This window comes from Eutrigla gurnardus, assembly GCF_963514095.1.
Source record: "Eutrigla gurnardus genome assembly, chromosome: 13".
In the NCBI taxonomy this organism is placed as follows: Eukaryota; Metazoa; Chordata; class Actinopteri; order Perciformes; family Triglidae; genus Eutrigla; species Eutrigla gurnardus.
The window spans coordinates 15,666,818-15,689,157 of NC_139936.1; the positions used below are offsets into that span (position 1 = coordinate 15,666,818).

Here is a 22,340-nt window from a genome sequence, read left to right on the forward strand (position 1 = left end):
GGAGACTTGTCTTGTTCTGAAGACAAGCCAAGTCACACCACATTTGTAAGAGACATTCCTTAGAGTCAGAGTTTCTGCTGACTGAACTCGGGGCAACATGGGAAAGAGACGAAGTGAAAGTGATCAGAAGCAAAGGCTTTATTATTTCTCTTCAAAATCATCCAGCCAGGCGTCATCTGAAGAAGTCTAGAATCTGAAAAAGAGAAGATGAAGTTTAAAATCCGCAAAACACTAATTTGTGTTTTAATTCGAGTGTTGTAGTTTTATTACCTGCAAGATGTTCAAAAGCCACCCTTGGCTGGCGTTTGGACAAGTTGTTGAGGGCTGCTCATGGCAGTTGGTATCTGGGCATCCCCAGGAGTGTAGCGGGTTTGGAAGAACTGCTTTCTTCCTCGCTGGTAGCTTGAGTGGGACGTGTATCCGTAGACTGGCTCCAGGTGAGACAGATCAGTGAGGACTGGCTCAGGGCTTTCCTCCACATCGGTGTCACTATAAAATTGACTGTTTCCACCAATGCCATCTGTGGAGCCGGCGTTATAGATTCCAGTGCCAACACCTGCATTACCATATCCACTGCTACCATACCCAGTTGATGCTAAGCTACCATGAGTACCTGTTGGCACATAGTATGGGCTGGGAATAGCAGCATTGTTAAGAGAGCGTGTTGCTTGGGGACCAGAGAAGATTCCAGAGCCTGGTCCAGTGACAACATCAGCATTACCATATCCACTACTGCCATACCCAGTGGTTGCTAGGCTACCATGGGCTCCTGTTGGAGCATAGGACCCTCCTTTGGAGGCACCAGCATTGGAGGCACCAGCATTGTTAGTAGAGCCAGTCACCTGGGGAGCAGAGAAGCTACCAACTGAACCTACAGAGCCCAGTCCAGTGCTACCACCTGCATTACCATATCCACTACCTGCATTACCATATCCACTCCCTGCATTACCATATCCACTGCTCCCATAACCAGTGAATGCTAGGCTACCATGGGCTCCTGTTGGAACATAGGACCCTCCTTTGGAGGCACCAGCATTGGAGGCACCAGCATTGTTAGTAGAGCCAGTCACCTGGGGAGCAGAGAAGCTACCAACTGAACCTACAGAGCCCAGTCCAGTGCCACCACCTGCATTACCATATCCACTACCTGCGTTACCATATCCACTGCTGCCATAACCAGTGAATGCTAGGCTACCATGGGCTCCTGTTGGAGCATAGGACCCTCCTTTGGAGGCACCAGCATTGGAGGCACCAGCATTGTTAGTAGAGCCAGTCACCTGGGGAGCAGAGAAGCTACCAACTGAACCTACAGAGCCCAGTCCAGTGCCACTACCTGCATTACCATATCCACTGCTGCCATAACCAGTGAATGCTAGGCTACCATGGGCTCCTGTTGGAGCATAGGACCCTCCTTTGGAGGCACCAGCATTGTTAGTAGAGCCAGTCACCTGGGGAGCAGAGAAGCTACCAACTGAACCTACAGAGCCCAGTCCAGTGCCACCACCTGCATTACCATATCCACTACCTGCATTACCATATCCACTACCTGCATTACCATATCCACTGCTGCCATAACCAGTGAATGCTAGGCTACCATGGGCTCCTGTTGGAGCATAGGACCCTCCTTTGGAGGCACCAGCATTGGAGGCACCAGCATTGTTAGTAGAGCCAGTCACCTGGGGAGCAGAGAAGCTACCAACTGAACCTACAGAGCCCAGTCCAGTGCCACCACCTGCATTACCATATCCACTACCTGCATTACCATATCCACTGCTGCCATAACCAGTGAATGCTAGGCTACCATGGGCTCCTGTTGGAGCATAGGACCCTCCTTTGGAGGCACCAGCATTGGAGGCACCAGCATTGTTAGTAGAGCCAGTCACCTGGGGAGCAGAGAAGCTACCAACTGAACCTACAGAGCCCAGTCCACTGCCACCACCTGCATTACCATATCCACTACCTGCATTACCATATCCACTGCTGCCATAACCAGTGAATGCTAGGCTACCATGGGCTCCTGTTGGAGCATAGTACCCGACTTTGGAAGCACCAGCATTGGAGGCACCAGCATTGGACGCACCGCCTTGGTCAGTAAAGGCTGTTGCATAGGGAACAGAGAAGCTACCAACTGAACCTACAGAACCCAGTCCAGTTCCACCACCTGCATTACCATATCCACTGCTGCCATAACCAGTGAATGCTAGGCCACCATGGGCTCCTGTTGGGGCATAGTACCCTCCTTTGGCGCCACCAGCATTGGACACACCAGCATTGGACACACTGCCTTCGTTAGTAGAGCCCGTCACCTGGGGAGCAGAGAAGCTACCAACTGAACCTGCAGTGCCTAGTCCAGAACCAAAATCTGCATTACCATATCCACTGTTGCCATACCAAACATCATTCCCACTCAATGCTAGGCTGCCATAGCCACCCGTTTGCGCGTCGTACCCTTCTTTGGATGGAGCAGCATTAGACGCACCAGCATTTTTAATAGATCCAGTTGCTTGGGGACCAGAGAAGCTATCAGAGCCCATTCCAGTGCCTACACCTGCGTTACCATATGTGATGTCGCCATACCCAGTGGATGCTAGACTTCTATAGTCACCTGCTGGGGCATAGTACCCTTCTTCAGATACACCAGCATTGTTAATAGAGCCCATCGCCTGGGGACCAGAGAATTTATCACCCAAACCTACAGAGTCTGGCTTGTTCTGAGCAGTAAGGAATGGCAACAAATTACCAAAGCTACTGGAAAAAGAGGCAATACTGTCCAGCCTGCCACCAGTCGGGAAGCCAGGGGCAGAAGTTGACGGCAAGCCCACAGAGTCACTTGGTGCATGATTGCCTGGTGAGCCATGATCTGGAGAGATGGAACATGTGTCAGTTCTGTTTTGAATGTGTATTGTGAGACAATAAACGCAATATTGCTCCATTATTTGGACTATTAACATTACCTTTCGGTGCAGGGAGACAGGTTACACTGCTGATCAACAGGCATGAAATCATAGACACCCTGCAAACACAACTAGTGTTAAGTTAACCAAGATGAGTCAGAACAATGAAGAGGCAACCTTTGATAACTTACCTCAACAATCCATGAGGCACAGCCATTTTGTTGACAGCCAATTTGCTAGTATGCTTCTGTGTTGTCTGAGCACTCCATATAAAGGATCCTCCCAATTGTGCTAATCGATTGGTGATTGAGGGCAGCTGCTGGCGAGGAGGGTCGAGGCGTTGCCATGAATTAACCTCACATTAAGGTGCCGTTTACATGAAGGGAAAACGCAGATATTTTCACAGAAAACTATTATTTCTAAAAACTCCGGCCAAAGTGGAGATTTCGGGTTAACGCCGGTTATGTGTTGTCGTTGATTCTGAGGATTCTGATTGGCTTGCATGGCTTTATCCTTCTCTCTACACTGCCGCCCATAGGTTTTGCATTGTTATAATGGCGCTCGACGGCGGATTTATGCGGGTTGAACGATGTTTTGTGCACAATGTTATTTTTGAAAACGGGGGGGGGGGGGGGGGGGGGGGCGATATTCGTTTCTCTAAATACCCTGCTACGTGTAACCATGGCCTAAATGTCTTTGGACGTTGACTTGGCTACATGGACTATATATAAATGTTAACACTGTAACTTTTAAGGAATTTTTACATATCTTTTGGAAATATTTTCTTTTATTTGTTAAATCTGTACAAAAAAGTATAAAAATGACTGCTGGACTACTTTGTGGTTGGCACGGTCACTTCTTGAAGTATCAGTTGGTTGCCTGGCAACGTCACAGTGAAGTCCAATGAGACATTCTTTCACTTCCCTTTATGTATGGATTAAACATTTTTGTATGGATTACGTTCAGACAAAGCTAGGAGTTTTCTTTGTAACAAGCGATGCTAAAATGTACATTTCCCAAAACTATTCTCTAAGTATGTTTAGTAGATAAGTTGGAAATCAAAACTAATTGCACCAACTTAGACCATGCTAAAGCAAACATTTTCCCTGTTGACTCTTCACTCCCTGAGAGTCCTCGGGCCACAAAGAGACCTCATTCTCCTCACTCAGAAACCTCCTTATAGAAGTTCAGATCTAGTGAGGAGCCAAAGTGTGAACTCATCAGACATCAATAGATACTCCATGACCCCTCACGTATGGCATTCATGTTAAGATTCATGGAAGGCCTCTTCTCAGGCTGATGGAGCTGGATGAATGTCATATGTTTCAACCACAAGAGGGCGCGGTAACAGCAAGAGTCAAGAGAGCATCTTTATCTTCTGTGCTGATTTCATGTGAACGCTTGTATTTTTCAACCATGAGCTGCTGATTAATAACTTTGTGATGCATTTGTGAGGATGATCTTTCATCCTGTCCTTTAAAAATATATTTTTGTTTGGTAATTTTCCTGGAAGGATCATGTTTTGTCATTTGACCTTTGAACTCTGTAGTGAATGAGAGGGAGGAACAAGCATCCTTCCTTATTGAATGATAACTGATTTTAGGCATTTTCAGATGAGTAGGAAAAAAGCAAGTATACTGAAGATTTGAGTACTATTAAAAACACACGTTTAATGTACAAGTTGCAGTTCAGGGTCGGCCGTAAGGTCATGTGACCTTTGACCTCCAAAATCCCATCAGCTCATCCTTGAGTTTAGGTGCTCCTGAGACAGCGACTTCACAAGTCAGACGGATGGACAGACGTTCGGACGGATAGATGTTGTCAGCGCAGAGGAATAAAAAAAGAAAAAACATATATTTCATTTTGCAAAAACCCTTCAGGGGTAAAAATATGTATTTTACACTGTCTGGGTTGATGAAGATAGTATGCATTGTTGAGTTCATCATGTCTTCATTGTTTTTCATGTTTAAAATGTGTATTATGTACCACGTGTGAATAAAACTGTCATTTTGGTGCAATATTTGAGAAGGTCGGGGCTTCATTTGAATTGTGATGTAAATTTCTCTGATGGAAAACTCAAGTGTTATTTTTCATATTTCAATATAAAATTCACTGACTGACTTTCATGATCACGTAGGCCACAGCTGCAGGTGGGTTGCATGAGATTTTATTAGGTGTTGCCTGACTTATTTGCTGAATAGGCTTTTATTTATTGCGCAGTACACCTTTGAAGCCACACGAGGGAGCATGAAAGTTGTTCTAGTGCTGACACAGTTTGTTTAACTGATGAGAGGAAAACTAAAATAATTAGAAAGCCGGTTAACTCCACCTACATTTATTTATTTACTCTAATTTATGAAGTGTTCAACATGTGTATATGATGTCAATAACACATAGATAAAAGGAAGTTGTGATATATCAATCTGTTTTAAAAAATGTCTGGTTTATTGCAGCTGCAGTCTGATAACATCAGCATTAATGATTATGGCATTTTGATTGATCCTCCCTCCCTCACATTGCATTTCCTGTGAGTTAATTCGTACCAAATAAAAGTCATTATTGTTCCTCTTTATTAAAAAAAGACTTTTGCAAAGCCCTACACAACTGCAACTTGTTTGGACATACGGATTTACTTTTACTTTTACAACATTTGTGACTCTTATTTGAGTGAGACATCTGTTTGGTAGGGGGCGGGGGTTCCTGGGAGGGGGCGGGGGAATTACCCAGCACCCCCTGATTGAATCAGCGTGGGTCCGGCCCTGGTTCCATCATCATCAGTGTGCAGAGCAGCACCAGCAGGCGAGAAGCGCTGCGCGTCCATTCATCTATTCATCCATTCATCTATTCATCCATTCATCCGTGCATCCACCGGATTGCGGATTTAACGGGAGGAGCGTGAAGCTGCAGCGAGATCTCCTCACACTCACCGCGGATAAGATGAGCAACGTCCGCCTCGCTCTCCACGGTAAATCCAGCTCACTTTGGGGCAAACGTGCAGAAAGTTGATCCACAATCCTCCTAAACTTGGTCTTCTAACCTCCTATGTTTGATAGGCACTACGGGCAAACAACGTCGTTTTTTCATTAAGCGTCAGTTTTGAGATTTTTGTCTGTTTTGCTTCTTCAGACTAGGAAAAACATCCAAAATACACGTTTAATGTTAATGATCTATTGGGGACGTTACCTGATGATATTTATTTAGGCTACTCATTTTATTATTTCAAACCTTATTCACCTGTAGTGTGCTGCATGTGTAGTGAATGTTACAATACATCTCTTTCTCATCTTCTCCACTTTCATACAACAAAGTCTCCAGTTTCACTGCTTTGTATGGCCACTGATGGTATTTTTCTGATTTATACAGTCATACAAAGACATATTTAATGTTCCTGCAGTAAAAACCTTTGACTTTAATATGTCAACAGGAGGAAACAAGAATTTTGAACCTGGCTTCATCCAATGTTCATATATCTGTTCTGAGAATGTAAAAAATACCACTTATTTAACAAGATGATGCCTCATTAATAATAATAAAATAATAAACTTACATATAATAATAAACAAATGTGTGTGAAAGCAGAGATGTCACTCAGCAGCGTGCTGAGATGCTTGGCTTGTTCTCTTCTTGCAGTGTTGTTCCTGTGGGGGTTCCTCAGGGCACATCAGGAGCTGCTGCCGGGCTCCTGCAACTTTGAGCTGGGCACCTGTCGCTACAAATCAGACCCAGAATATGGAAGCTGGAACATGAACGAAGAAGGTACGTTGTCATTGTAAGCTCTGTTTATTGACAGAAATAAACACGCACAGTACACTTCACTCCCACTCATTTAAATCTAAGCTACCATGATGGAAACTGGCCGGGCGACAAATATGCTGTAACCAGGTAGATATGTCGAGAAAAGTGAAAAGTAACAGTTTAGCCACCGAAAGTCAGTCAATTGTTGATATTTAGAGTGTTTAATGGTAATATGGGCAATGAAGGCAAAATGAGGTTAAAAACAACAAAAAAGAAACTGGTGAAAAGTAACCACAAGTAATTTGAGGCTCTAACCTCAAAGTTCAAAGTACTCTATTCGTCATTTGCAGAAAACTGTCAGCGAAGCAGTCGTTGACAATGAAATCCTTTGTTCTTTGTACTCTAATGAGTCTCACCACAAAGACGCTGACTCTTGCTTACAACAGAAAAATATTGCTCATCATAATTGGACGTTGGCTAAACTCCAAATGATCACACTGTAGAGTTTCCCAGAAACATACAGAAGATTAATCGCAGTTAGCTTCTGGTACCAGATGAGATGAAGGAAGGAAATAAGTCACGATGAGAACACGTTCGTAATTATTTAAAGTCAATGTATTTCAAAGTCCCAACATCAGAGCGAGTGACAGTGGTGAGAAAAAACAACCTTCACAGATTTAACAGAGAGAGTGTGTGTGTGAGAGAGACTCAGTGTATCCAGTCTCTGCCTATAGAAGCATAACTAAGGGCTGGTCCCAGGGGACCCTGAGCCAGCCCTTACTATAAGTGCTGTCAAAGATAAAAAAGTTTAATTATTTAAAAAGTCACACAGCTGATTGGCAACTACTTTCTCAGGGATCTTAGAGAGAATGGGAAGGTTTCATGTAAGCCTGTAGTTTTCTAAAAGGCTTTTTAAGAAGAGGTTTAATCACAACTGCTATTAAGGACACATTGATCATATCGAATAAGGATGTGCTGACTAACTGTGAAACTTGTTAGTTGGTATGGGGTCTAGGAGACAGGCTGATGTTTTAGATGAAGAAGATCTTTGATGTTAGTTGGTGAAGGTTGTTTGGAGAAAAGAAGTCTAAGTATATTTCAGGTTTTACTGCTATTTCTAAGATTCCCCGGTTTGAGGTGGTGCTGATTTAAGGCAGGAAGTGGTCACTAAAGAAGTTCATTACAACTCAGGTCTGTAGGAATCCAGTAGAGCTGTGACTCTTTGTCAGCCCGGCTCCAGCGCTGACAAAGAAATCTGGGGTTGCTTTTATTTTCCTGTATTATAATTATTCTGTAACTCATCTGGAGACCACTTGTGGGGGATCTGACCCCAGGTTGGAAACTCTTGAGCAACATAACCACATATGGCTTTTATTCCCACAGCACCATGCTGAGTGTACATGTGTGTATTTTTTGTGTTTGAGTCAGTTAAGACTCACTGAGATGTGTAATAAAACATGACCAGGGTTTTTTTTTTTTTTCTCCAGTTGAGGATTTCCTTCTTGAGTTTTTTGTAGAGATGGTGCCATCACATCACATTTACCGCTGGACTTATCACGGAAACGTCATTCTATGGGGGGACACCAGCATTTTTTCCTCATTTTGTTCATTTTATTGCTCAGTACAGAAGTAGTGTAGTTAAACTTGTAGTAACGCGCCTCTTCGGTATCACATGACGGTTGGGGTGGGGCCTGTGGAGTGGCAGACTGCCACTGGTTCGCTGTGGTGAATTTGGTAGATGAGGTGTGAGACAAAGCTCATAACATGTTTTTGAACGATAGTGATAATCCCTCTTTAAATACATTGAGCGGTATTGATGAGAGCTTTTGTTTGACCTTTGGTCATGATGATAGTGAGTGTGAAATTGTGATTGTATGAGATAAAGTTAAACTTGTTTCTATTTGTTCAATAAGCTACGAGATTAATAAAGTATATTTGCAAACTCATACCTTGTTACCACTTGTGTTGACTCCTGAAACTCTGGAGTCGGTCAGTCTGAGTCTCAGTCCCCGGCATTCACCTCCGTCAACTGGTTTCCGTGCATCTTCAGAGTTCAATTCAAGACATATCTATGACGCTCTCCATGGATTGGCTTCCTCGTACCTATCTGACGTTTTAATTCAAGTTGGGAATGAGACGGTCCTGCACTGACTGTACTGAGGTCGGTGTAGATAGATTCCCAATGACCATTGTTACCAGCTGGATTTTCATGGGGTGCCTCACTGTCTCTCACCATTCAAAATGACATTTGCAAGACCACTAATTATAAACGATGAGTGGAACGTCACGTATGCTGGACTAGAGAAGGACGTCGACCACAGACTCCATACAGCTGAGTTCTCTGATGCTTGTTGGAGTTAAAGTGATCACACAATGCAATACTCACTATTAGAATATTGTGTGTTTACAAGGGATATAAATAGTTTTTATAGGTCTCTAAGCTTCATAAGCTTCTCCTCTGTGCTGTTGTCAGATTCTCATTCGAGCAATGCCAAACATGTCATCATATTCAGGATCTCACTGGTTGTTTGTCCCAGTTTTCTGATTTCATTAGAAAAAGAAAGTTGCTGTGGCTGAGTGGTTGTCACTGGACTTTGGATTTGTGTGTGTGTGTGTGTATTCTCATTGGTCTAAAGTCTTGAAATCTGACACAGACGTACTTTGGACAAGTATTTAACAGTTCTACTGTGACAGATCACATTAAATCAGGACTTTTTTGAAAAAACACAATATATTAACTAAAAATAAAAATAAAATGTCTACGGCCAAACAGATATCACTCCTGACTGGATCAGCGGGTACAATGTGTACCTTACTCAGTGAGCTTTTATTTTGAAATGTGCAGGAAGTCTTACTCACATTATCTTTAAGATCATTAAAGTAGAAGAGATTGGCATCATCCCAGTTTAAAAAAAAATATATTTTTGCAGCAGATACTTTGCCATTCCAGTTTGTAGAGCAGGTTTTTGCTTTTGAAAAAATGTTAAATGATATCAGTGCAGTTATATTTAATACGACAAGTGTAGCCTTCACTACTCTGTTATTAGTGAGCTGCAGCGTGGCGGCACAGAGACTCTTTAAATGGGTCAAACAGACCAAGTTATTACAGGGTGGATGTGTTTCCACACTCAGAGCTGCCCGGCGGGAACCAGGTGGCTATGCAACAGTTTGACCATGTTTGGTTGAGAGACAACAGCAACACGATACCAGTTGTTGTAAAGTGGAAGCACGTTAAAGCTGGAGAGGCAGAGCACATCTGTAAAAGCTGAGTTGGTGCATTAAGTGCTGCAGGGAAAGAATTCTGCCTTTGTGCTCGTTCATACATCTAAACTATACACTGACTTCTATTCTTGAAATATTCAATACTTTTCTCATAAAATTATAACTTTGATCCCATACTTTTTTTCTGAAAACTTTTGTAGCATTTTTATTTTAGAATTTTAGTCTTTATTATATTAATGTTGCAATTTTACTTTACTTTATTTTCATAGTATTTTCATAGTATTTCATAGTATTATCATTTTGTTTTATGAAGAACAACTTTTTCTAATTCAAATTTAAACTCCCTTTAAACTCCCCCCCCCCCCCCCCACAGTGATCTTCCAACCTGGTCACACTGCCAACATGCCAAATACTGCAGCTACAGTACAAAACGGGACATTGACTGACATGTAGATAATCATTAGAAGCTTTGGAGCTCTGACCAAGATGCATTATGTGAGAATGCATTGGATCTTAACAGTTTGTCCTAATTGCGTCATCACATCTCTGATTTAGAAAAAAAAAAAGAATTCTGAATTGGAATGAAAACTATAGGCAATTAAAGTTGATGTGCCTTGAAACCACGATGCGATTACGCCGCAGAGTTGATTGAATACAATTTTAAAAAGCTGCACCATTGTGCCGACTTCTGTTGCCTGTATGATGGAAGTGAGTTGCCAAATTCCCTCGTGCCAAAACATTCTGGTCAACTCCCTTTTCTGTTGTTTTCCAGCAGCAGCTCCGTTGTGAGCGTCCCGAGGCAGCTCTCTCTTGTTTATGATAATCTGTCAGACAGTTTATGTTCCCACTGTTTAATGTAATGTAAATAGTGTGTGCCACCTCTCTCTTTCTCCGGGCCTTTAGCTCTCAGTGTGTTCCCACTCATGTGCTGCGAATCCCCCCCGTGACACTGAAAACCGAGCGCTGCCCCAAAACAGAAGCTGCAGCGTGGTGAGCAGCGAACCGCCAACCAGACAGGATGGAATGAGCTGCAGCCACCAGCCGGGCCTCGGAGACGGTGCAAGACTGCCTCCGCTGTGGCAATAAATAGGCTCATAAAAAAAGGAGACGGGACCACGGTGGTGTTTTTTTGTTTGGTTGCCATGGCAATGTGGGCCTGAGCTGCAGGAGGCGTCACCAAAAAAAGAATCCAATGCAGAATTTGTGGTCAAAAGCAGGATGGATATTCTGGGTGATTATATTCACTAAAGGGAGACTTCAGAGACAAAGACTGGAGGCTTCGCTGGAACGGGATAAACAGAATGACAGGGATGGATGGAGAGAGGTGGAGCTGTCAGGGACTCAGACCACCACCAGTATCCCCCCCCCTCACCCCCCATCCCTCTCTCCGGACTGTTTAGAGCTTTTAATGGCCCGTTTCTGACTCCTTTCATCCTCTCCCCTTCTCCCTCTCTCTCCGCCTCCCCCCTCGTCTCCACCTCTCCTCTCTCATTTTCATGAAAACAATGAGCCATATTGTGTCCATGCAGTGAATGATACTTGACATTGGAACTGAGGAGTGCCCAGTTAGTTTGCTGATGAGTGTTAGCAGAGAGGGCTCAACAACCCATTTATTTGGAACGGTTGTTCCATTCATATCTGTGCAGAATGAAAATCTGTTAGCCTGCTGTGTCACTCGTGTAAACTTGATAACATGGAGCCAGCACACCTTCCAAGTGTGGATGAGTCACTCATACAGCACATTCAAAACACCAGAACTGGTCAAAACAAAAGGCTGCACGTCTGTTTAAACCACACTGCATGGTTTGCAGAATCTGTTGGTATAAAGCACACGTCTCTCCCAACTCGTCTCTTCTGCACACATTAGAACATGTTGGACATCTTCCCTGTCCTTTCTACCGAGCAAATCACTGCCCAAAGACTTCTCCTGCGAGTAAGATTCTCGTCGAACTCCATTTGAGTCCAAATAAGGGATCTCAGAAACAACTGTAACCCCCCCCCCCCCCAACCAGATTTAGAAGTGATGGCACTTAAATCAGCTTTTCCATAAACACGGTTTGTATCCATTAAGCTGCCTCTCGGCTCTCCCAGACCTGCTGGATGGGTGAAGGCTCTCAGCTGTGGCATGAAGGGGGAGACAGAAACTCGATTTCATTGTTCCAGTCGATACTAATATGCTTCTTAATATGATAGCATGATCATAATTACTTTATGCTGATATCATGTTTTACCATTTCACCTGTAGTGTCTCCAAAATGTATGGAATTTGAATAAAGCTATTATTTTCTCAATATTCGTTTTTTTCGTACTCTGAGCCAGAAGTCTGGCAATTATGTTTTCATCTGCTAAAGGAACACAAACTAAACTGTCACAGAGTTACCTATATATCAACAAAATATGAATATATAAATACACTCCCCTTTAGTTATCCGTAACCATGGCAGCTGTCGGCCTCACTGAACATGACTATGATATCTCGGTGTTGTGATTGTAGGACATTTGATAACGGTGGACTCAGCCTTCCTGAATGACCAGGAGCAGGCGGTGCTCGTCAGTCCACTTCTGGACCAGCAGGACTGGAGCTGTGTGAGGCTGGTCTACCAGATCACTGGTCAGGGTTCCCTGCAGCTCCACGTCAGACCAGATGGGGACAACTTTGACTACCAGTTCTGGACCGCCAACAAATCCTCCGACAGCTGGCTTATAGCGAGTGTGGACTTGCCCAACACCACGATCCCCTACCAGGTATATTAGTTTCATACAAATGATCCCTGTTAGGTGGATTTTTTTGTTGCTCTTTCCGAATATCAGCTGTAGTTTTCCTTTGTCCAATCATGATCATTTTCATCCCTCCGGATCAATGCACCTGTTACCGTATCAATGTCTCTGATACGTACACACACACACACACACACACACACACACACACACCATTGGATTGTCTCTTCACATGGTCTAATACAGATTTGTAAATAAGACAGCATACCGGTACATATAATGCAACAATCATGATTATCTGACAAAAAAAATATGATTATCATTAATTTCATGTAATGGGTTTAAATAGTTTATAGGTTTTGTACATACATACATACATACATACATACATAGCCAATGGCACCAAATGTTAATGTGAGATCATCCGCCAACGCCGGCATATCTCGGGGGCGACGGTTCGTTTGTGGTGTGAAGGCGAATGAATGTTATATAAATAAAGTTCTGCTCGCTAACCTAAATTTAAAGAAAGCTAACCCTCCTTAAATACAGACCGGGGTTGAGGCCAAGGCTGCCAAGTTCTATAAAAGAAGCAATGATGTCATCTAAGCCTCTTTCTAAATTTAACTGCCTTATTGTCAACCAGAGCACGAACCTCCATCTCTTCTTCCTCGGGAAGAAGAGATGGAGAGAGAGAACTGGAGAGAGAACAAATGGTAGAACTTCACCCTCTGAAATGGAGGTTAGGAGGTTGTTTCCGTGTTGATTTATGAGAGGAAAACAGAATTGTTTCATGGTACTTAAAGTAATGCTGTATGGCAAACATTAAAAGGCTGAATGTTATCTTAAATTACTCAAGTATGGCTGCAAAGCAGTGTTTATAGCTAGGATTAGTATTTGGTCTGCTCCAATGCACTGTTATGCTATGCTATGAACTGTGAACTATGGCTGCCGCCTAACCCTCAAATACATGACAACTTACTGAACCAACAATAAAGTGCTGCCTCCACATTAGTGCACGAGTAATAATAATAATAATTACTTTTCTTCCTTCCACAGATTTTGCTGGATGGTCGACCTGAACGCGGATCGGGGAACAGCGTCGCCATCTTTGAAATTCACATCGTTCCTGGTTACTGTATCGGTCAGTGTGTTGTACGTTTCACCTTTGACCTCATGCAAAAATACATGAGACTGACTGATGTCTCTGCTGTTACCAGAGTGTAACTTTGAGGAGCATCACCTGTGTGGCTACGGGAACAGCTGGAACCCCAACGTCAACTGGTACGTCGGGGGGAGTGTTGCTCAAGAACCAGAGTCCAATCTGGTAAACCACACCAACCATAACCAGAGAGGTACACACACACACACACACACACACACACACAGTCAAACCATTACAGCAGAATCCACGTCTCCTCCGCCTGTTTCCATGATCAACTCTCCAAACACATTTTTTTGCCAAAATAAAGTTAAATATACAGCTTCCTTGTGTCACCAGTGTGGTCAGCTGTTTACGTCTGCAGCGCCCAACTGGTTATTATTGTGCTGGACGACACTGAGGTCTGACAGGCCGGGCAGCCGCGGCCGTCATTTTGCTCATGATTAAAGGAAACCTGGGAACAATTTTGAGGCCAATCTTTCAGCTAATGGCTGTGGCGTAACGGTGCACCTGCATGGGTTGATTCTGCAAACTTATTTACACAGATTTCTGTCCTCCATGATAACGCCCGACGGTGTAACATCACCCCCTGTATAATCCATGTATTCTGTCCTCCATCTTCAGGACAAACTTCTTGGACTTTTAACCTCATTCCTTCTTCACGCCCGTCACAGTCCGACCATGTGAGGACACTGTAGTCAGTTTCTTCCTCAACGTATCCCATAATATCACGACAACACTGCAGCACTGTCGGTTCTGTTTCTGTCCACAGGATGTAAAGTTTGTTGTTTAAACTCTTAGGTAACAATTTTGTGAACGAAACTTGCCCACAAATTGAGCAGAACAGGAAGCTGTAGCCTTCCTGTTCACACAGAGCTGCTTGTTAGGTGGGAAACATGGGCTCAACGCGCTGCCATTTTGTTGCCCATTCAGACAGTGTTTTTTTTTTTATTGTTGCTGGGCAACAACCAAATATGTGCTAATGTGTGCTTGACACAAATCATGAACTATATGCCTAATAGTTAATAGGACAGTTAAAATTAAAGTAAATAATGTACCCAAAATCTCAAGTATCACACTCATTTGCTGCCAAGTTCCTGCTGTTTTCTCATCAGATCACAGTTGGTAAGATCACATCGCTCCACGTCAACACGGGGAGAAACATGCAAACTCACAGGATGAACTTGAGTCCTGATCTGAACCCGATCCTTCAGTGCTAATCACCATACAAGCATGCAGCCCCATGGACAAGATATATGGATAAAAATGAAAAAAATCCCATTGAAATTCCAAATCACGACCCGATCTATGTGGATAATAAAGTTCAAAATCTCAAAAGTTCATGGTGTACAAGTTTAATACATCCAGGATCCAGCTGCTTATAAAGGCTTCGTAGTTTACATGGCATGATGGTTCTGGAGCCAGAATCTGTCATCAGGAAGGCATTCTGGCCAAATAAACTACACTTTTATGTTTCGAGGACGAAAAGCTGCAGGTTTAGACCTCGTGGTTGTCCATCTCTGTTTTATACTGTGTGTTTAAAAGCAACGACATAGTCAGCGCTCATTGCAATCCTGAAACAAAACATGTATAGAGTCAGCATAATAATCCATTAGTAAATATATGGCTACTTGTAAAACAATCACACAGTATCTTATACAGCCTGTTAATAACAGTAACCGTGTGTTTTCCACTCATTAACATCCTCCACCGCTCCAGGTCACTTCATGTACGTGGACTCTGTGTACGCCAAGCACTTCCAGGAAGTCGCCAAGCTGACCTCGCCCCTGACCACAGTGCCCATCGCCGGCTGCCTGTCCTTCTATTACCAAAGAGACCAGGAGAGGGGAAACATTTTTTCAGTTTTCACCAGAGACCAGCTGGGCCACTACGAGGAGATCTGGAGGCCGGGGGTGTATGCTACCGCTGGCTGGACTCTGGTCAGCATTGATATCAAGGCCCCGCACCCCCTGGAGGTCAGTACTGGAGCTAGCATTCACAGTTATAGTAAGTAGACCTATAATTTAAAAAATATAAAAAAAAACAGTGGTCTGCTGTGGGAAATGCCTGCATGGGTTTTTGCTGTGTTCGGGACTCTTCTGGCCGTCAGCAAAGACCACTTGGACCCCAACGTGAGGGTGTAACCCCCCAGCCAATAAGCAGGGGTTTGCAGCCCATCCTCATTCCCACATCAATCGGCGCGTTCTGGCCAATTCAGGCTAATATGACATTATCAGGCTAAAATAACCATGTTTATTCGTATCCAGCTATGTTTGGTTCTTTGAAAGCAGTTTAAGGATTGATTTGGTAATCTTCCAGCAGTAATAGACCACCAGGTCTCCCCAGAACCAACATGAACTATTGCTGAGTAAAAGTGCTGATGACGGTTGTCATCATAGCCGATCAAGCAACAAACTTTAACGTCTGCCAGTTAATAACCCTCTAGTAACCCTCCTTTCTCCTCTCTCTCATTCCAGCAGCTTAAGACTGTAACCGTGAATGAGTTTATTACTCGGAGCCTCCAGCAGCTGGTTCTGCTTAGTTGGTCTGAGAGAGACAGTTCCTGCTAACTCATTTCCTTTGTGATGAACTTGTTTATAATATCGCTAAACATTAGTTCAGTGTGCCTTTCAGATTGTCGTAGTGGCCGCGAGTCTCTTTGTTTCACGTCTATTTCATCTCGCACTACAGAAAGATCATATTTGTTCCAAATATTAGGAGAGACAAAATCCTGCTGTGCTTCACTGAGCGGACGTTCACAGACTCCCTCTCCTCTGTGGCTTTCCACCGTCAGATTGGTATTCCTCCCGATGACTCCACGCTTTCCTTTCCTTGTGCTCTCAGCCAGAGAAACCTCCTACAGTCTGCTGCCGTGGCTGTGGAAAGAAAGCTTGCATAACTTCAGTAACTGGGTCAGCCCCTCGGTCGTACAGAGCATTTCCATCGGGCAGTGATCACCCATGTTCCTGAATTTACCCAACGCTGATGTCACCGTCTCGCCTCTGCAGCTGTCTCGTCTATCAGTATATATGTCATGCTTTCACCACATCACAGAGCTCGTTCTCAGGTTTAACAAGTGTGGGACGAGAGGCCAAGTCATCATTTCCCAAAGTCCTTTTTAAATATGACGAACCACCGCGATCCAATTCAGGTCTTATCTACAAATCGTGAGATGAACAAATTTGAGCGTAAAATCAACTTTTACTGCCATCACTGCATCACTTTATATATTTCCTTGAATAGGTAGGCCGCGCCATTTTTAATATATATACATTTGATAAATCACAACGTTGTTTATGCACGTGTTGTTGAAAACACATACGCATGTACAACACTTTAAAAATTACCAAATTAATTAATTTAGGTGGCTATTAGGCCTTTGTTTTTTCCCCTTTCATCAGTTGTACAGAATGAACGCTAGCCTTTTATTATTATTTTAATTTTAATAATATTAATATTAATATTATATTAGATGCAATGTGCAATGTTACAAGTAGGCTACAAGTCTCAGAATAATACAATCCACGCTCCCTCCTGTGGCTCTTAGGTGTACTGCAGATATACATGAATAAATGGATGAATTATGGAAGAAATTCTGCAAATTGATTTGATGACCCTTTTAAAACCCCCTGCTGGTCCAGACCCAGTCTTTGGGAAGTCATACACTGCTGGTCCCAACCCTTTAACGGCTGCATGTCTGTGTGTTTACCAGGTGGTGTTCGAGGTGGCTTTCAACAGCGCCAGAGGAGGATACGTGGCCATAGATGACATCTCATTCTCTCCTGAGTTCTGCCACATTGACACAGGTGATTTTTAGGGGGGTGGGGGCATTATAACATTATAACATCCAAACCCAGTTGCTATAACGACGCACACTATTCACATCAATGACTTCCGTCATTAAAGACGCTGCGGTTTTGTGTTGCAGAGCCGACCTTTGACCCCTCCATAGCCAACTGTGACTTTGAGAACGGGCTGTGTCTGTACTACCAGGAGAGGACCGAGAGTAAGGCGTGGAGCCGAGTTTCGGTGAAGCCGAACGCGTACCGGATCGGAGACCACACCACCGGAGGAGGTGAGCTCACAGTCTCCAACACTGTATACAAGAAGTATGCTTGTCATGATTAACATCTGAGATTTGTTTCTAAACACTTTATACTTTATGTTCAGTAATGAACTGTGACAAAAACAACCTGTCAATCACAAGGTAGCCCCGCCCTAAAGCATCGCTTACTTTATCTTCTATACTATTATACAATGTTTCCTGAAGTAATCAAATAAAACCAAGTGAGAAGCATGGTGTATTTTGTTTATTTTGTTTTGACTTCTAATCAGATTTTATATCAGTCGCCCCTAACTAACTAACGTTTCAACCTTTGTTTTTTATCATGTTCCTCATCTTCCTCAGGCTGCTTCCTGCAAGCAAACACGCGGTTCACTTCGAGGCCCGGCTACGTGGGTCGGCTCCACGGTCCATTTCTACCGGGGAATCAAAAATACTGCCTGAGGTTCTACTACTTGCTGCACGGATTCAGAAAAGTGGACAACGCTCTGCTCCTGTACATCTATGATGAGAACAACGTGGCCCAGGAGAAGGTGTGGAGCCTGGCTGACACCCACAGGGCCGTGTGGACAGAGGTGGAGATCACCTACATGAAGCCCATGACCACCAAGGTATGAAGTAATGTTGCTGTTGCTGTATGTCTAGAGAGAAGGTCTGAGTGATTAAACAGCAGTATTCAGTCTCTTTCTATGTTTCCCAGGTCGTGTTTGTCAGTATATGTAAGAACTTCTGGGACTGTGGCCTGGCAGCCATCGATGACATCACTGTTAGCCTTGGGGACTGTCAGATGACAGCAGGTAACGGGCTACCTGAGACACACACTGACGTCAACGACATAAACCACAGGCCTCCTTAAAGTCCCGAAAACGTTTAATTCCCTTCTTAGGCCGAACAATACAATCTACAGACAGATCTGACAATTATCCAGAAAATGCAGCTCAATTGTAAAGCGGACACAAGCTCAAAGAAAAAAAAGTATTAGTTTGTGGCGACCGTGCCCCCCTGGGGAAAATACAGTACTTCACAAAAACTATCTCCACAGGCTTGCTCCCGGGCCAGTGTGACTTTGAAGGCGGAGTCTGCGGCTACGTCCAGGAGAAGAGAGAAGACAAAGCTGACTGGCTGCGAGTGCGCGGATACACCCCCACCTCGTACACGGGGCCCCGAGGAGACCACACTACCGGGGTGGGTGAGTCATTTCCTCATTCCTTGTTTCCTTCACTCAGAGGTCATGAACCCATGCGGCGGTCGTACGGAGCCCTCTGTGTGTGTGATGAGAACCGTAAAGGATGAATGCATCATCCCGCTGTTTGAGATCAGGAGTATTGGAATTGTCGGATGTTAGTGCTTTGTTCTCTTTCTACACAGCATCTTTGTGTGTTGTATTTTTACAGCTGCAGGTCTGAGATCAGCGAAGTCTGTTAGCGTCCCCTAAGCGTGTTGTCCGTGTGCTTCCTCCAGGATACTTCATGTACATCGAGGCATCCCTCATGCGTCCCGGTCACAGGGCGCGCCTGCTGACCTCTGACCTGCGGGGCTCCTCATCCCCTCAGTGTCTGATCCTCTACTACCACATGTACGGCTCCGGCACCGGCATACTGAGCGTGCTGCTGCGCCGCGGCGGCGGTGGCGGCGGAAGCAGACAGCAGGACAGGTTGCTGTGGAGACGCCGCGGCGAGCAGAGCGTCAGCTGGATGAGGGCAACAGTGGACTACCACTGTGACGTCCGACATCAGGTACGTCAACGTGTACGGTTGAGGGAAAAAACAGATACCTTTGACATACTGTTTATTTATATCATATCTTTAAGTCAGAATAAATCCCACACTGTTCTGTGGCGACCTCACATAGTTTGCGCTTCCTGTAGATCATATTCGAAGCCGTCCGGGGCCCGACACTACGAAGCGATATCGCTATCGATGACATCAGCTTCAGAAGGGGACCCTGTGAAGGTTCGTATAACAACACGCTTGTTTCTCACTGTCACTAATAATACTTTATAACACACGTGTTGTTGTACGAGCGACGCTGTGATGTCATGCGTCCTCCCTTTCAGATCCCGGTGACGTCACTCCATACTCAGGCTTCTCCGAGTATTTCAACGAGATTGAGAACTGAGACCTGTGGGAAGTCTCCGTAGAGATGCTCGGGGTTGTTTTTGGTCTGGGGGGCTTTAAGACGTGTGAACAAACTCACCAAGACTAAACCAAATATAGTAGAGCGATGCTTCTGTTGCAGCCAGGACCTCCACCACACGGCACCGCCGTCTTTCCTCATGTTCCAGATCAATTCAACGTTCATGTTTTATTTCTCAATGCTTCTCTTGATTGGATTCCACACTGGGAACCGCGGGTTTCTCCTCGTGACATCATTATCCAATTACATTTGTACCTCATTCTCTATACACAACCACAGTCTGCTCCTGTTGACACTATGCACACAATGTTGTGCATATATTTGGCATAATATTAAGATAAGATTTTCAGGCCGCAGATAGACGTGTTATTAACCCCGACATTCAAATCGAATGATTAAAAAAAAAAAGGTAGGTTTCAAAGGTTAAAATATAAGCATTATTCTCTGCTCGAGGAGGCGGAGCCTATGACATCAGCACAATTACAACTGGAACACACATGCAGAAAACTTTAATGCACACAGACACAGACAAGGCCGGACGGCCGGTTAAAAGGTTTTAGACAGATCGGCGGCCCACTTGGATTCGTCCCAGTATTTTTTAGCAGTTATTTCCTAACATGTTTAACGTCTTTAGAAATGTTAGGTTTCACGTTATCTGGACTTCAGGTGTGTACCCAGCTGCCTTTGAGTTGATGCTTATGAGCGACGGAGCTTAAACCTGACACATTACTGACTCTGACCTTTCATCGGGACACACACACACACACAGTCAAACTCCTAAAGTCAACATAATGCTGCTTATGGGGGATTGTACCAAAATACCACTGTGTGTGTGTGTGTGTGTGTGTGTGTGTGTGTATCTGCAGATCATTTGTGTGTTTTTATTCATTTTTGGACAACAGTCTTGTGTGCAGATTCTTTCAAGGTTTTCATGAGATATTTTGGACAAAGTAAATATAGAGAACATTGTCAACCTTATCCTCTTAGGAACTCATGATTTCAATGCAGGACATTGTTGAAATGTGGATGTTAAATAGTTGATTCCATTCGAGAGACCGGAGGTTATGGAAGACTTAAGTTTTCTGCTCAGGGAGGTCGAGTTTCAGCCTGAACGTGTTTCCCAACTGGAAATCTGAAAAGGGAATAAACAAACATCTGCAGACGTTGGTGCATTGACACTGGGCCTTAACTGCTTCCATGTGGTCCGTGTGGGAGGAAAACAAAGCACAACATTAATGCTGAAAACTCAAAGCAGCTCGATGAGCCGCAGCTTTCCCTAGAAATTACGTAGAAGGCAGCTCGCCGCCGGCATCAGCGTGCGGATGAAAATACACCTATAATCCTCTTATTTGGCTTCCACCATCGCACTTTTGTTTGTTTTACTTCTGTTCTGTATATATTTGTTTATAGTATCCAATGTTGGAAACTACAACTGGGTCCAGGTCATCAAGGGATCTGTGTGCAACAACGTACAATCTCACATATCTATTCTCAGAATATTACTACAGTTGTGTAGTTTAGTTCACTGTGACAAAGGATTTGAGTCCAGCTTCAGTCTTAAGACACAATCTTCTCGTTACTTGTCACTTTTTTTTGTATCCTGTAAAACGGTATCTTTTCCAGGCGTGGATTCAGTGAGGTGCTGGAAACCAGATCTGATCCAACTCTCTGTGTTCTACTGTGTGTTTACTTCTCAGCCTGTTAAACAGACGTAATGAGGAGATGTAGGCAGGTCTGGGACCAGGATATTTCCTGTGTCTTCTTCTGCTTCTCTACTGACCTCTAGATCCTGTTTTTCCTGTTCCTGTCACTGTTTTATTCTTAATAACCAATGACAGTGTATTGTGTGGGTTCATCGTGACTGTCTCTGAAGTACTGGGTCCACCATGTTGGGACCAGTATACACATCACATTAAAATGATAATTTGGGTGTGTTGTCTCCACAGACAGTGTGTAAGAAGTGGATGTGGTTACCATGACGTTACAATCTAAATGGGACCAGGATGTACTAGATGAACATCATATTACATTACAAAATCACCTTTAATTTGTTAACTTCTGCACAACAATATAAAAACGTCTATGATATTTTTAGTAGTTTACAGTTAAATGTTTATACGATGAGTCACAAGGAACTACAACACTAAATATGACAGCCTTATTAAAAACCAGGAAAAGCATCCAAAAAGACAAACACATACAAACAGATTTACAGAAACAGGCCAGAAGGCATAAAGCGCATGGCAGCAATGGATGTGCAAGGGAGACTGAGAATGTTGAGGGGATGAGGCACAGGTGGGGATACGGGAACAGTTGTAGATGATGAGAACAGGTGTAGATGATAAGAACAGGTGTGAAGATGATGAGAACAGGTGTGTAGATGATGAGAACAGGTGTAGATGATAAGAACAGG

General features: G+C 43.8%; 1 protein-coding gene across 2 annotated transcripts; it reads left to right on the plus strand.

The window, feature by feature from the left end:
* Positions 1-5,685: 5,685 nt before the first annotated feature.
* mamdc2a (MAM domain containing 2a) lies at positions 5,686-22,007 on the plus strand. Of its 2 annotated transcripts, XM_084024283.1 has the most exons (14): positions 5,686-5,859; positions 6,525-6,650; positions 12,346-12,596; positions 13,626-13,710; positions 13,787-13,921; positions 15,448-15,704; positions 17,441-17,534; positions 17,657-17,803; positions 18,137-18,402; positions 18,492-18,588; positions 18,834-18,980; positions 19,253-19,527; positions 19,659-19,743; positions 19,848-22,007. In XM_084024283.1, the coding sequence occupies exons 1-14, from the start codon at positions 5,832-5,834 to the stop codon at positions 19,907-19,909; spliced, it is 2,055 nt and encodes a 684-aa protein (XP_083880409.1). In that variant the 5' UTR covers positions 5,686-5,831; the 3' UTR covers positions 19,910-22,007. The 2 variants fall into 2 exon arrangements, with proteins under 2 accessions (XP_083880409.1, XP_083880410.1); XM_084024284.1 differs by lacking the exons at positions 19,659-19,743; positions 19,848-22,007 and having other exon boundaries at positions 18,834-18,976; positions 19,253-19,449.
* The last annotated feature ends 333 nt before the right edge of the window (positions 22,008-22,340 follow it).